Here is a 15,416-nt window from a genome sequence, read left to right on the forward strand (position 1 = left end):
TAGGTACGATCTCATGCAACCTCAATTCTTGTCACCGTGAATTGAAATTATGCGTACCTACTTCAGCTTTCACATTATAAATATTTTCAACGAATGTTCAATGTCTCCGATTTTAAATCTCATTGTTTCACCGTCATTATTTTGAGGCGCATCTCACTCGATCACACTGGCCATGGTCCTCTTATCTTTCTTCCCGATTGACGTATAAATATGCAATTACGGTTCACAAATCCCGGCAAAATTTTCTGTGCGAACGATTCTGTTTGGTTAAGCTTTCCACGGGATTAATGGCGGGGTTTTACCCGTAGTCTGAGCTTCATTTTGATAATTATTATCGTTAGCATTCATACGAGTCTTCAATATTGTGAAAACATTACTCCATTTAGTACAATCCAACGAATAAATAAAACCTTCGACTGATTTGAGTTTTTTTGTTTGTTTTGTACGTACCTGAAAAACCCTAGCTAAGATTATCTTGTTTCACACTTTGATGGCAAACAACAACATTCTTTTCATTGTTGATTTTGCTTTTGTTGTGTTTTTTGTTTGAATTTTATTTTCCTTTACCACTATCACATTAAAAGATGAAAGGATTTGAATCTGAAACAATCACGTCTGGCATAGAACTAGAACGAATACAGACGAAAACTACTGAGTGTTGGAAAATTGAGAAAAGTAATAGCAATATACATTATACACATATATATTAGACCTGTCCTTAAGAAGGGCAAAATCGAATTTTAATGGTCTTACCCTCCAAATCGGTTCGAAATAATTAAAAAAAAATGTCCGAATTTTTAAAAATTTTTTCCTCCATATTTACCCACGCCTAAAAAGCCTTACTTTTTCCCATAAGAAAAGCATTGGTTTTTCGGGATTTTTAATCGTTTTCTTATCGCTGCCGTAATTATCAGCAGTAATTATCAGCCCAAAAATGCTTGTATCGAATTCCAAAAAATTGGACAAAACGGTAACATAAGTGTCAACATTTTCTGAGAATTTGTGATTTTTTGGCTGATTATTACGGCATATATAACACACACACACACACACACACACTTATTATTCATAACAGATTAAAAAGAAATTCCAAGGTACAAACACGCGACATTAAAAAAAAAAAAACCGCGAGAACTACATACGCAGACCTAACACCAACCTAAACACATAATTAATTGAATGTTGCAGAAGAGACTAACAATTGTACGTTTCGTCAACATTGTAAACGTCATCAACTGTTGATTGCTTGATTATAGGCTGCTTGTTACTAACATTATTATAATACCTTTACTTTTCTCGATTTCCAAATACTCGGGTTTTTTCGTTTTAGTTCTACACCAGACGTGATTATTTCAAATTTAATTTCTTGCATCTTTTAATGTAACAGAGGTAAAAGAAAATAATATACATATACCTATATATATATATATATATATACGTATGTTTATACGCATACATATACCTATGTAATGTATACCACCTCTTCATTTATCAATTCGCATGGGACAAATTTTCAACTCCGCATATATATCGAGCGATATACATTTACATACGTATGTACATATTTGGATTATATATAGCACCGCCTCAATTTATTAATATTTATTTATAACAATAATAATGACAATAATAATAATAATTATTATAATAAATCATGAATTCCAGTAATCTTCGCACTCATACCAGTATTCTTATAACTTCAATTTCATAATTATCTCAATATAATTGTTACGCTATATGCATATGCATACATATATATATTTCATATGTAATATTTGTATTCATCAATATTATATAATATAATATAATTAAAATTATATTCTTATATTTCGAATTATTTCGTCGACACGATAGTAGAGATTGTTTTGTCTGTAACCATTATTCATTTATACATATGTATCAGGGTGGTCCTTTCATTTAGGGGTCGGAAAAATTTTCATTGGGGGGGTCCCCAGATCTGTTCCAAATCATTAAAAAAAATCGGTGTAAAGTTTTAATCCCCTATGTCAACTGGAAGACGTGCCTCTTAAGCTCCGAAAGTTTTAACTGTACAGTACATGTACCTGAACATTGAAAATTTGAAAATTTTACAATTATTGTTCCCTTATATATAAGCCTAATAAAAGTGATTCTTTATGCTTATATAAAAAAAGAAATACATTATAAAATTATGATAAAATTTTCAAATTTTCAAGGTCTGTTCCTATCATTATAACCAACAACTCTGCCAAGTTTCAAATCGGTCCCTTAATTTATACCAAAGTCATACAAAACGCAATAACTGGTTATAAAAACTACATGTATTTTACATTTAAAACTTCCAGCGCAGAGGCACGTGTTTCAGTTGACGTAGAGTATTAAGACTACATAAATTTTTTTTAATGATTCGGAACAGATTTGGAAGGCGTCCCAAAAAAAAATTTCCGAGCCCCAATTAAGGACCACCTTAATATATGTATATGTATACTATTCATTTCTAAAATTACACTATAAGATCCGTACGATATCGTTTATACTGCTACAACTACTTGTATACATTAAGATTATAATTACTATTAATATTATTTTTGTTGTTATTACTGTTGTTAGTACGATTATTATTATCATCATCATCATTATTACGATTATTATCATAATATTATTATTTTCATTATTATTTTTATCATTATCCTTATGATTTATTGTATAGAACCAGAGCAAATTATTGTTAATATCTTGCTAAGCGAATCAGCAAAGTTTAGCACTAAGTATTAGTATTTTAGTATCTGCAGTATTTACTTGCTTCGGGGATGGGAATTTTTTTTTTACGAGTGACAATCACTACATTTATAATAATAACTTATGCGTTTACAATGTGATTGTGTGCAGTATGTTTGAATGTAAATACATTGAATCGTATAAAGTTAGTAACATTATTACTATTATAATTATTATTGTTCGTTTTTAATTCTACTAATATTACGTATAATGTATATTATATAATTTGAATAACTAACATTATTATTGTTATTGTTATCATCATTATTATTCAATTCTAATTATATTTTTACTCTTGCCAAGTCAAAATTGATTCGTAGTCGAGTTTTCGGCGATTTCACTCTCTCCCTATTTTGTTTTCTGTATGTACTGTAGATATAAATCTCTATCGTATAAGTATCTATTACTCAAATATTTGAGAAAAAAGAATACGAACTAAAAAAAAAAAAAAAAAAAAAAAAACAAGAATGTTTCCGGAAATAAAGTGTTTTTAAAATTTTTTCAATGATCATTTCCTCACGAACTGTCGGTATCACAGCGGATTGTGTATGCGACAAAAAATTACGGCCATAAAAAAGAACAAAAATTGGCTGCAAAGAAGAAAATACAAACCAATCTTGTTTCTTTGTTTTATTCACAATGTTAAGAGGATGTTCTACTCAGTCTTTACGGACCAAGTAAAATATCACTTATTTTGACTATTACATACATTACATTCTAAATGCAATACCAAATAAGAATATCCGAAAAAAGTCTTTATTTACGAAAAATTAATGTCAGAAAGTGCACGTATACATTTCCTACCGTTATTCTCGCATGAAACGAAAAATTTGTGGTTCTGTTCCTGATTGAGATTGCATGTAGAATGGCGCTATCAGTAGCTCTTTCGCGTTAGTAATACGTAAGCGTAGGTAATAGTCAAAATAAGTGAGAATTCACTCGGTTGGTACAAACTGTATACAGCGTCCTCTCGAGACCAAATTCGTCAGCGGCATATTTTATGAGTGTTTAAAAAAAAAGGATTCAATGATTATCACATTGTACAAATAAAGAATAAAGCTGCGTCACTCCATGACTAACTTTTTCTGGATCCTTATCGCTTTCTGCCTTTCTTTAGTTTTCCATCACAACACGTAGTAATTTTCATTTTCATTATTATTATCATTACTCATATACGCAGCTTCGTATTTAGAATTGTACAGATTGGTATAGAATGTACGTAATATAATTTGTCACTATCTGTGTCCATGATTCTGCGTCACTTAAAAAAAAAAAAAAAAAAGCAAGACTAATCTTCCTATGATCCAATTTTTGTTCTTGAAAAATATCGTGGAGATCCTACTCGTTAATGTTGAGGAGCAAATATGTTTTCCGGTTAAAAAACATGAACCAATATTTTCGAAACGCGCAACGGATTATCGGTCTTACAGATTTTCATGATCATGCAACGAGTGTCTGAATACGTGATCGACCTTTTGCCTCAAGTAGGTATTTTGTGTATGCAAGTACAATATTAATTCAATAAACTTCAAACTATATAATACATGTAAATGTGCATCTATATACACGTGTTACGTATGTATATATCTATAATATGCTGATCCTAAGTCGTATGTTTAGTTGGTCTGCTGAAACTGCAGCCTGCCCTTCTGATCGTTTATATAATACATATTATATATGTGTAATTGTTGCTACCGTCCTTATTATACAAACCTTTATTTAATTTTTTTTTGTTGTATTCCCTACTCACCGAACGAACGGAAAAAAAAGAACAAGCTGACGGATGAAGAATATAATTTTTCTCATTTGTGCCATGTAACAACCGCATGAGTGTATTCATCATTTTATACCGTGATGTGGTAATTATTCAAATTTACCGTACATTCAAAATGTTACCGTAATTCTCCCAGACGAAAGAACGCTGAAAAACCCGATCAACAGGAACTATAATGAAACTGCGACATCCAAGCGGAAAATATGCAATACCAAAGAACAAAGGTAACAACATAAATAAATACCGAAATATCGTATCGTCTGCAGAGAATTACAGAAAACTTCAACGATCAGTATCAAGGATTGAAAATTGCAATCGTTTACCTGACATCTATGATCATTAAAATTCGTGCAGGATCAAGGATCTTAAGCATGAGTTTCGAAATCCTATTTTTGTAACGCCAATTTTGTTTGTTCCGAAACTTTTTGTCACCAGATACCAGAAAATCCATGTCGGGCTGTTTGCTCATGACAGACGCCGAAGTTCCCGAAGCGACGCGACCTATAAAAATATCTAAGATCCTTTGTATCATCCAGCAGTTTCCATGACCTTACGCTGAGACAGTTTCAACCATGGATTTTTTTATAATTTCACCAAAGTTCTCGTCACTGCAATCCTCGCCGCTGTTTTGCTGTCCTGTCATTTGCGGCTGGCTGGTTTCAGGCTGCTGATGCTGGAGCGATTTGTCATCCTCTGAATTTGCTTTGTCAGGCTGCTGCACCGTCGGGTACGAGATCTGGTGACTTGTCGACTCCACTTCGCCGTAGTACGAATAACGACCCGCCAGCAGTTCCGAGAAAGGTTCAAGTTTCCCGAGCTGCTGGTGATGCTGATGGTGGTGCTGATGGTGGACTGAGCTCATTGTTGGCTGCTGAACAGAGTTCAGGTTCGTATAATGTGACGGCGGGCCCTCGTCCTGCTGGACGTAGTTTGTTTCGTAATTAGATGGCGCCTGCTGGTGACAAGCAACCGACATCGATGTCACCACGTTACCGGCACCCTGGAAAATAACATCCGCCCTGATTAGACGCGAAATCTAGCTGCTTTGTAAAGTGACGCGTTCCAAACTGGTCGAAGGGTTGACCATAATGTCTGTATTTCGGGTTCAGATACACTGGATCTTCGATGCTTCACTGAACTTCAAAAATCAAAATTTGCAAGACATCAAAAGACTCTTTCATAAGTGATTTGCAAAGTTATTGAACATTGGCTATCCCCTCGACAACAGCAGGCAACACTGATAGATTGTATTGATGATCACCATGGGATCCGTGACGTAGCCGCCATAGTGAGAAAACGCTTGAGGCGTGTGACTGACGGATTGAAATTGATGATGAAACTGTCCCCTGGAAGTAGACGGGAGCGTTTGGTAGGACTGGTAGTCCTGGTAGGTGTTCTGCTGGAACTGTTGGACAGAATGAGCCGCGTCTCCGCCGTTGGAAAACTGCTGGAACGGTGGACCCACAAACTCGGTTGGATGAAGAAGCTTTCTCTGGTGATGATGATGGTGGTGGTGGTGGTGGTGGTGGTGCTGCGGCTGACCTTGAGCTCCGCTATCAACGGTATCCTCACTGCATGTCTGGTAACAGTCATCCCGAATGGCGTACAAGTCCAGACTGTCTTCCCTGGTCCCCGGTATCTCGGGCTGCTGACAGGAGCCGGCTTCCTGTGGAGGGTTCGTGTAGTGCAAGGTCGTAAATCCGCCTCCATTCACCGCGCAGGAACCTTCGACGCCATCCATGCCGACTGGCAAACCCCGCTGCGCATCAAGGTCATGAAGGTCAGTGCAGTCCTCGTCTCGGTGCTTCTTTTCCAGTTCCAAACGCATCAGTGTGTGAATAAAGTGCGTCCGAACTCTTACTGGGTTGAACTCTATCCTGCCCGAACTGTTCGCGCAGCCGTCGCGCGAACAGCCACAAGGAAAACCAGCACGATCCACCTGAGGGTGATGAATCTTTTTTTTAACAAAGTCACTTCAGGGTCCTGTAAATTGATTCGAGCTGCACTCAATTATCAACCGGTTTTTGTTACAGTCAGATTCGAAGTTGTATCTTACACGTCTTAAAACATTGCCCGCAGATTTTGGGCACCTGTTGAGGTATTCAAGTTATGTTTGAACAAGATCTGATAATTCCAATGCCATCGCCGATGATCTCTAAGTGATTCTGAAGCAGTATCAAAAGTTTGAGATCACTCTCCGAGTGAGGTCACGATTGGTTTGATGGGCTTCAAGTGCTACCGATTGAGCTTTGGTAACTTGAAAAGGGTTTCAATTGGTTCCACATCATTTCCGGTCCGGTTAAGGATGGTTTGCGGATATTTTGACGATAAAGTATAATAATCTCATTTCACTTACCTGACATTTAACGTGAGCCCTGCTGCAAGGGCAGCTTTCAGGGTCACAATAGCCTTTGCACCCACAGCCGCAGTGTTTCCTACTGGCCCGAATGTCACGACACTCGTCTTTTTCGACAGTGTCGATTTTTTGCACCCCAGCAGCTCTGAGAAGGGCCCGTCTCTGCCAGGTGGGAACAGGGAGGAGAAAGTAGTAGCTGTCAATGTCGAGTTCCTCAGTGTCACTGGGTTCCTCGTCGGTGTCGTCACTGGGATCTTCGGAGCTCGAAGCAGCTTCAACAACGTTGTTCGCAGCCCGTTCTGAGCGCAACTGAGCTAGCCTGGCACGGTGAATCCGTCGCTGTTCGGCCGCGTGTTCCGTCAGCGAAAACCTCTCAGCATGAGTGTGGGCCGCGCTCATGCCAAGCGTGCTTCCTCCCTGACAAAGACATCATTCGCGGGTATTGTAACTCACCGAACAGAGTAATAGAACATTAATCCTAACCTGTGACGGCACGCAGGTGAAACCCTGCGCCCTCGGGAAATAGTAAACCGTCACCGCGTCGAATTGGATGTTCCGCTTCTTTTTCTGCGACTCGTCAGGGTTCAACCTCTTCGCGTCTGGTTCACCCTCCATGCAGTCCGTCAACCGCCTCTTCAGGCTGCTTTTCGGTGGAATTTGAAGTGCAGGGAGTATCGGGATCGCCAAGAGGTCGGGCCTGTGCACCTCAGACCCAGTCATCATTTCCGCGTCTCCTTTGACCGGTACAAAGGTCTCCAGTTGTTCGGACGCTTTGGACGAAGAAAAACAAAGTCCGTTATGCGCCATGTACTCGTGCGCAGAAGAAATTTCTTTCACCAATTAGGTAGTGTCAGAGGTAATGAACGAAGATTTTTTTGAACATCTTATTCGTCCAAGAAATTTTAGCTGAGGATATTATCGCTGAAAATTTGGTATTTTATCGAAATAGTCTGAGGAAAGCCTCAAACGAGGTCGAAACGTTACGACAGAATAAGTGTTCGGCTGGATCCGAGGAAACAATCAGCCGTTAGATGTCGTACAATGTTTATGGAAGTTCACTAGCAGTTGACTTGTTATTTGTTTTTTAGCAAAATGGTGGACACCGCTCAAGTTGCTGCCCACCTCGAAACTGTGGCTTGTAATATCTCCAAACTTACCTTCGTATAACAGGGGATCCGAGTTTTGGTGACTACTCCAATTCTGATAAGATCAAAAAAAGTGTCAACCAACTATTTTCGAAAGCTAATAAGACCATGACTAACAAAAGAAATTTCCTCGCTCCGCGCAGAAGCTATGTCACATAATGTCCGCTTGCTGTAACGAACTATTACCATCCCGCAAACCTCGAAACCTACCTTTGTCCTTATTAGAGAGTATTTCGTTGGGTATCCTGTCAAGAAAGGAAGTTTCCGAGTCACTTTCTGGGGCAGGAGCTGGTCCAGGTTCGCCAGCGATTTCGCCGCCTAGTCCAGAATCGCTTCCATCTGACCTAACTTCGTCCCCGGCACCGGCGGCGAGGGCAAGACTCTCGGCCGAATCTTCAGTGAAGGTCTGCGGTCTGTCCGATTGAACCCTGTCGCAGTCGACGATTATGTCCGTCGAGTCGCCGCGAGTTTGAAGCGACTCAACGGGCTCCGTCGCGGCACAGATCGCGGCGGGCTCAGAGCTGCAATCCGAGTCCGTCTCGGTTTCAGCGTCCCTAAGGGGGTCCTCAGCGCTTTCGGTCGAGCTGCAGGGACTTGCTTCCGGATAGGCGACGATAAAGTCGAGACCATTCGTCATCGACGAGGCCTGGAGCTGGACGCAGGCGACGTCAGCACCAGCAAAGACTATTTCCTCACCCTCGACGAGTTTTTGAATCACAGCCCTCGGACTCGAGGGCGTTTGCTCAGTCCTGCCAACACCGTACTCGACTTCACCAACACTCCCGGATTCACTATTCTCAGCCTTCTCATCGTTTCTCGCGATCATCACCAGTTCCTCACCACTAACAACCTCCGAATCGCACTTCACTTTTCGGGACCACCACGACGACGACTCATGCTCCGTTTCTTGGTGCCTCGAAAGCTGGACTCGAAGGTCTTCTTCAGCGATCAGGTGCTTCTCGGCACTACTGGGTGTCGATTCTGAGCCTTTTTGCTCGGTTGAAATCTCTTCATCGTTGGCATCGCTCGCTACCTCGTAGAAGGTGGAATCTGGTGTCAAGGATATTTCACCGAGGGTTCTTTCCCTAAGGCTCACAACTTCCGGCGACAGTCTCCTCACGTCGTTCTTCAACTGCTCGGCCCTCTCGTCCGATATCTCAACCCCCATTTTCTTTATCTCCATTTTTATCGGCAGGAAATCGGCAGGAACTGAAATTGCTTGCTGATGCTCACTCGGTTCAGGTACCAACGAACTCGTTCCGCTTTCAGGATTGCCTTCGGTTGTCGTCGACCCTAACGAAGACGAACCCGGTTCTGATGTTCTCGCATCTTCTCGGTCCACGTTTACACCGCGGTCAGGCGCCGAAAGCGATTCCATATCGCTGTGGATCGCGCACAACTGAAACAGATCACAACACCATGATGAATCCTTAAATTTCAAGACTGATGCAATTAGACAAAGGACTCGATGAGGAGATGCGCTTTTTTGACATCGGGTTTCTCTTTCTCTCTCTCCCGCTGAAGATTAGCGAATTACTTAAATGGAAAAAAAATATTTTGTGGTAAACACCGAAACTCTTTCTCTGTCTTTTTTCCCTCGAGAAAGGAGACGACGGGAATCAATAAGTCGGCAGTGCCGCGCGTTTCCCGCCGCTTGCAGGCAGGATTCTTGTTGTACAATTTAACGTGATATACTGCCACGGCTTCGTTTTGCGTTTCGCCGGATTGGGGACCAAGAATATCGATATCTCACTGTGGCTTTTACCTACTCCTTTTTCAATTCTTTTTCTTCGAAAGAAACGCGACGAGGAGAAGCCTCTTTCCATGTACGGACGCAAGACCATACGGACCATCGTTTCGACCTGTTTTAATCAATCCGCTGAAGACCAAAACACGTTCGCACAACTAACACGCGCTTTAATTCAAACCACGAGTGTGCGAGTGGGAGGAAAGGAGAGAAAGTGAGTTGGTGAGACTGAGGCAGAGAGAGATTATTGATTCTAGGAGGGGAAGATGAGTGTGAGGTACTATGACGCCAGAATTCGGTGTGCATATTATCCGTACTCGCGATTTTATTACTTTGTTTAGTGGTGATTCGACAGATCGCAGAATCCGTGACATTTATTTATTTCTTTGTTTGTACATTCGGGAGTTCGTTTATTTGTTACAATTTCCGGCTGGCCGGTTTGTTAGAGACCCACGATACAGAACCTCCTAATTATTTCGTTCGCTTTCCCATGTTCTTTCTACTATAGCCTTGGACCCCAAGTAATCTTTTTATTATCATTACCATTCTCAAACATAAATCTATTCTTTTGCCAACTCAAACACATATTACTTTCATCCTTTTTTCTCATTATCACGAGGATTTCTATTTAGTGAAACTTTCGAAAATGTTTTCAAGTTTCTGTGGTGTAAATGATTTGAAAAAACACTCGTGGAGCCCGTTTTACGACAATACATATCGATATTTATCTATGTAAAATATTTTTGCGCAGAAACACGAAGTCGAGCGACATGAAATGATTCAACATTGACTTTTTCCAAATTCAAAGTATTTTGATTTTCTTCTTTCAGTACTTTTGATATTTGTTTTAAACTTTTATACGTATATAACTTGACGAAATATTTATTATTATTAGCTGTTTGATACAGACACCACTGTGAACCTGAATCACTTCGGCTCTTTTAGTTCATAAACAACTTTCTTCATTTTCAGATTTATTCTAGCTGACTGAATGCGCAATACCTTCAGAGATCGGAATTTTTCGATTCGATGCGTCCTTTTAGTTCCTCGTCTTTCATTTTTTCTTTTTTGTTACGTACTCGCATTTGAATTTGTTTATAAATATGTTTTATATATATAATACATATCTATGAACAAATTCAAATATGTACATATATATAAATATATGTTTAATATTGAGATGCTATATCGTAAAAAATAAATGCTGATAAAATTTTTAGCGTTAAATTGATCAATTGTAGTTATCATTATTGCCATTACTACAATTACAGTGTTACCTTTATCTGATTTACAAAATTGCGCAAGACTTGTGTTTCTGTTTTTCAAGTTGATGTGAAAAAGATTAAAATTCTACTTTTCTGCAATACTTGTTATACTTTTATTTTTTCTGCAGTATTTTTTCCCAATCAATTTTTATACTTCCGTGTCACTCGAAGAAATATTATACTGTACTCCATTATTACGATGTACACGGGTATAATTCATGTACAAAGAGTATAGCCGCGGTGTTAGTTGAATTCCCGCCAAATCGATAAAACCGACTGTCGACAGCAATACGAACAAAACGAAGGATAAAAAAGAAAAACAAAGCATGGAAAGCTGGCTCAAAATAAACTCCTTAATATAATCACGATTTCGATCTGCGCCTGAGAATTTTGGATTCGAATTTTTATATTCCCAATAAAACGACGGAGTGACAGACGCGCTGAAGAAAATACAAGTTATCGCTTTCTCGGACCTAAGCACGAAACTCTGATACTGATAGGGTGGTTATTTTTGTTTTAAATTTCCATTTCGCTTGCCGTCGATTTACGTCGGGGTGAAACGAGAAGAAGGGCCGAGGTGACGGTGTAATATACTACTGGATGTATGGACTACTAAGAGTTCGTACTTCGTACCGCTGCTCCTGGCTTATGTGCAACGCGTTCGTGATCTCGGAGTGAAATGCAACGGGAATGGAAAGCGCCAGTGATATGATCGAGGCGGCGCGCAAGGGGTGCCGGATGGCACACAGCGCGGGCTTCCTCCCCGTGTAGTAACCCCGAGTGCCGGTGCGGCGCGGTGCCGTGTCAACGAACCAGCGCTGCGCAACGCCCGATGCGCAGAGCGCGCGCATGCGCGACCATCGCCACTGCCCTTTGCTCCGGGAAAATAACCACGATGACGACGATGGCGGTGAGGAGAAGCGTCGACGGGGACACCGAGCGACCGTACAAGCTGCGCAGAGATACCGGTACGCTGGTCCGTCTTTCCTTCGAACCTTTGGCGCAAAGTCGAAAATGAGACGCAGGAGTTGTTTGCCTAGGGAGAGACACCGGGGCAACCCGGTGAAGGGATGGCGGAACGTGAATATGATATCCGGAAGGAGGTACAATGGGAGTACAAAATTATTCAGAACACTAGGATCGCTGACTTAGTTTAACCTTGCGACACACGGATGATGATGTTTGCAACTGTTGCCACTATTACACGATTTTGTTTTTTGCAATTCTGTATTCAGTGTACGTATTGTAAACTCCTCGTTACCGCCAATAGTGGCTGTCTCGTGGGTACTCATGCATACTGGAGGAAAACCCGCGGCGAAAGAATCGACCCATATTCGGCTGTATGAGGAGGGTCGTACTGTGTAGCGTACACTACTGCTACAATATGCAGATTGTGGTACGGAGCCGGGAAATGTCCATCGAGAGGACTCTACGGTATCGTGTGGATTACAAAGGAAAGGAATTTTCGTGGTGTTTCTACACTGAGTGTCTGCAATGTAGATAATCTCGAAACTTGTTGATTCAAAAATTCATTAACCGGTTTATCTTGAAGCCGGTGACGAGACGGATCCAACAGGCCTCATCCGACCGATTTCCGAAGGACAGATCCGCAGATATTGCAGTTTGACAGTCCGCCACTACTGCAAGCTGGTCGCAAGCTAGAAGCGGCCAGAGAAGCTTGCGAGTTCTGATCGAGCCCCTCATAAAATTTCGAACGGAAATACCCTGCGATGTGTTTGTTCGATATTGACCTGCGAGGATTCGTTGAAATCGATTCCATACAGTCTGTGACATGAGTAGGGATAAGATACAGTGCTACTGTAGAAATCTAATTCATTCGTGGCATTGTTTTCTTTTTAATTCGTTCACGACGTATGATATGTGGACCCAGTGATACTGAAAAAATATTTACCGAGGCAAGTATGTACTACACATGTATGTATACTCGTACATACGTCATTTAACAATAAGCTTGGGGCTTTTCTCGTTGGCGGACTCACTATCGTTACGTATTATCATATTTCCGTAACCAGATATTTTTCAATCATGAGAACGATAACCGAAGTTTCAAATCAGTGCCATATTCTGTCCATTCTATTTACGTGTCCGTTCGTTTGCACACTGGGGTGAAATAAAAAAAATCGACGTTTATTACGGGAACTATATTTGTTTTTGCGACTTTTCTTCTTCGTCCCAGTTTGAAAATAAATTCTGGGGTTATTTTCCTGCTAAAAGGTTATAAATATGTACACTTACGCACTATTTAAAAACGTGCGTATGTATTTACATACATATAAATACGACAAGGAAGCCAAGGGCTGTCAATACAAGCGATGAAAGGAAATAGATGAAAAGAGACAGGGAAGAAAAATGAGGAAAGAAAGAGAGGGTGGAAGGATGAGCGACAGACGGAATCAAACGGGACCAAGGGATTTTCAAAAAAAAAATGATCGGAAGGCCAGGAATCTAAAGAATTCACATTTTAAGATTCTGCTGTGGACACTACTCTTTGTCATTTTTCACTGTTCTCTGACTGTTTATCTGCTAGTTATTTCCGATAGTTTTTGTAAATATGCGAACAAATCTAGGCATGTAAACTTCCGGTTATGTTTACTTGATTACATCGCATATCGCATTCATAGAATATTGAAATCGTCTTCGTCTTTCGTATCTACTTTTTCTTATCCTTTTTATTCGTCATCCGAGACTTCATGAAGCAGCAGCCCGGCAACGCGGCGACTTGCGTCAATATAGCGTCGTCTTTATCGCTACGGCGCGAATCCCGTTTCCCGCGTTATTCCACCTCCACCTAACTCGCCCACCCTTCTTCCCTGCTACCTCACACTCAGGCCTTCGCCCTATCTTTCTGTAACTGACCATTCCTAATATCAGCGTCTCATGCTGCGTGTGCACCAGCTATACGCATACAAATCCATCCTTGCACGCACGCAGGATATGCACATAATTGATGCTAATGGCAAAACACACACATGAACGTACACATAGCATTGATTTATTCACGTGCATCGTATCATGAAAAGAGGTTAAATTGTAACCACTAGAAGAATGCTTTTGTTTTTCGTTGATTTTCTGGTCGTTTTTGTGTGCGTGTTAGAAATGTGTTATTGAATTTAACGCCGATTCAGTTCTATAAAAGCCGATCTAACCTATAACCTATAACTAAGTGTTGAAAGTAACCCAGCGTATGAAGTCGAGGACGAGATTTAAAAAAAAAATTTTTTTATTAATGAGACGACGTTTTGATATTCCAACTTGTTTGTAGCTGGAATTGCAAATTTCCTGCAACGTTGAAGGTTAAAGCAAAGAGCAACGAGAGGTTCAGGATCCAGCGTGTATAGCATGTAGTACAAGAGTTTCCGCGCGGTGTTCAATTTATTAACACATTATTTTTTCCATCGCTTACGTGTGTACATCGTCGCATGCCAGTACATCAACTATGTAACACATACACAATGTACGCTACGATTAGAATGGATAAGAAAAAAAAATGCGGCGTCAAAATTTCATACACCTATCTATGTATACGTTCGAGGTATGTAACACAAGTGCATACATACAAAGACACATCGCATATAACCGGCAACAATGGGCACAATGTGTATATCAGTTGCCTAGCGACGAGCAATCCACTCTACTCGATTCCACGGCGACGAATGCATATCTACGTATACACGTATATACCTACACGTATATAACGAGTGACGTTTGGATCGACACACACTCAAGACCCACCCACACGCAAGCATACACACAAGAAAACAAATACCTATACGTGCATATTCCTGGCGCATAAGGAGTCGAGCGTGGGTTATAGCTGTACAGGGTAGAGAAGGACGAGGGCGAAGGACCGACGTGGCTAGGGCACTCAAAGGGAAGGGGGGCGGCTAGGTGCGCGACGACCGCGGGGTACGCGGATCGGGGGGTGAATCAATGCCGCCGGTTGCCCTGGCAACCCTCGCGCCCCGATCTTTCAACGCGCAAGCAGAAGCGTGACGGAGTGAAGAGCGGTGGCGGCGGCCGAGGGGGAGGGGGACGTGTGCGCTTTCACAGAGCGTGTTCCACGCGCGTGTCACCACCTTCCCGCAACCAGCTCAACCACCGCGTCCGGACTTTCGCAAAAGCTGGAGGGCTGAGACTGAAAGTCTCCTGGACTCCGGATCCAACTGATAGGAGGAAGCGTGAGAAACACAAGGATTGGCGGAAAGAATTAGGTTAGAAAAAATCGGAGGGCTATTCAATCTGGCAGAAGGGAGTGAATACCTAGCCCATCGGAAAAAATTAAAGAGGACACTATAATGAACGGTTATTCGCCGAACTGTGTTATACCTGTGTGGGTTTCATTTTACACACG

General features: G+C 41.0%; 1 protein-coding gene across 1 annotated transcript; it reads right to left on the reverse strand.

The window, feature by feature from the left end:
* Window positions 1–2,719: 2,719 nt before the first annotated feature.
* LOC107217650 lies at window positions 2,720–11,767 on the reverse strand. Its single transcript, XM_046740750.1, has 6 exons — window positions 11,671–11,767; window positions 8,243–9,431; window positions 7,371–7,657; window positions 6,888–7,304; window positions 5,793–6,470; window positions 2,720–5,531 (listed from the first exon to the last, which is right to left on the reverse strand). Exons 2-6 carry the CDS (start codon window positions 9,408–9,410, stop codon window positions 5,082–5,084), a joined length of 3,000 nt encoding a protein of 999 aa, XP_046596706.1. The 5' UTR covers window positions 9,411–9,431; window positions 11,671–11,767; the 3' UTR covers window positions 2,720–5,081.
* Window positions 11,768–15,416: the final 3,649 nt, after the last annotated feature.

The sequence above is a fragment of the Neodiprion lecontei genome, chromosome 5 (assembly GCF_021901455.1).
Source record: "Neodiprion lecontei isolate iyNeoLeco1 chromosome 5, iyNeoLeco1.1, whole genome shotgun sequence".
Classification (NCBI taxonomy): domain Eukaryota; kingdom Metazoa; phylum Arthropoda; class Insecta; order Hymenoptera; family Diprionidae; genus Neodiprion; species Neodiprion lecontei.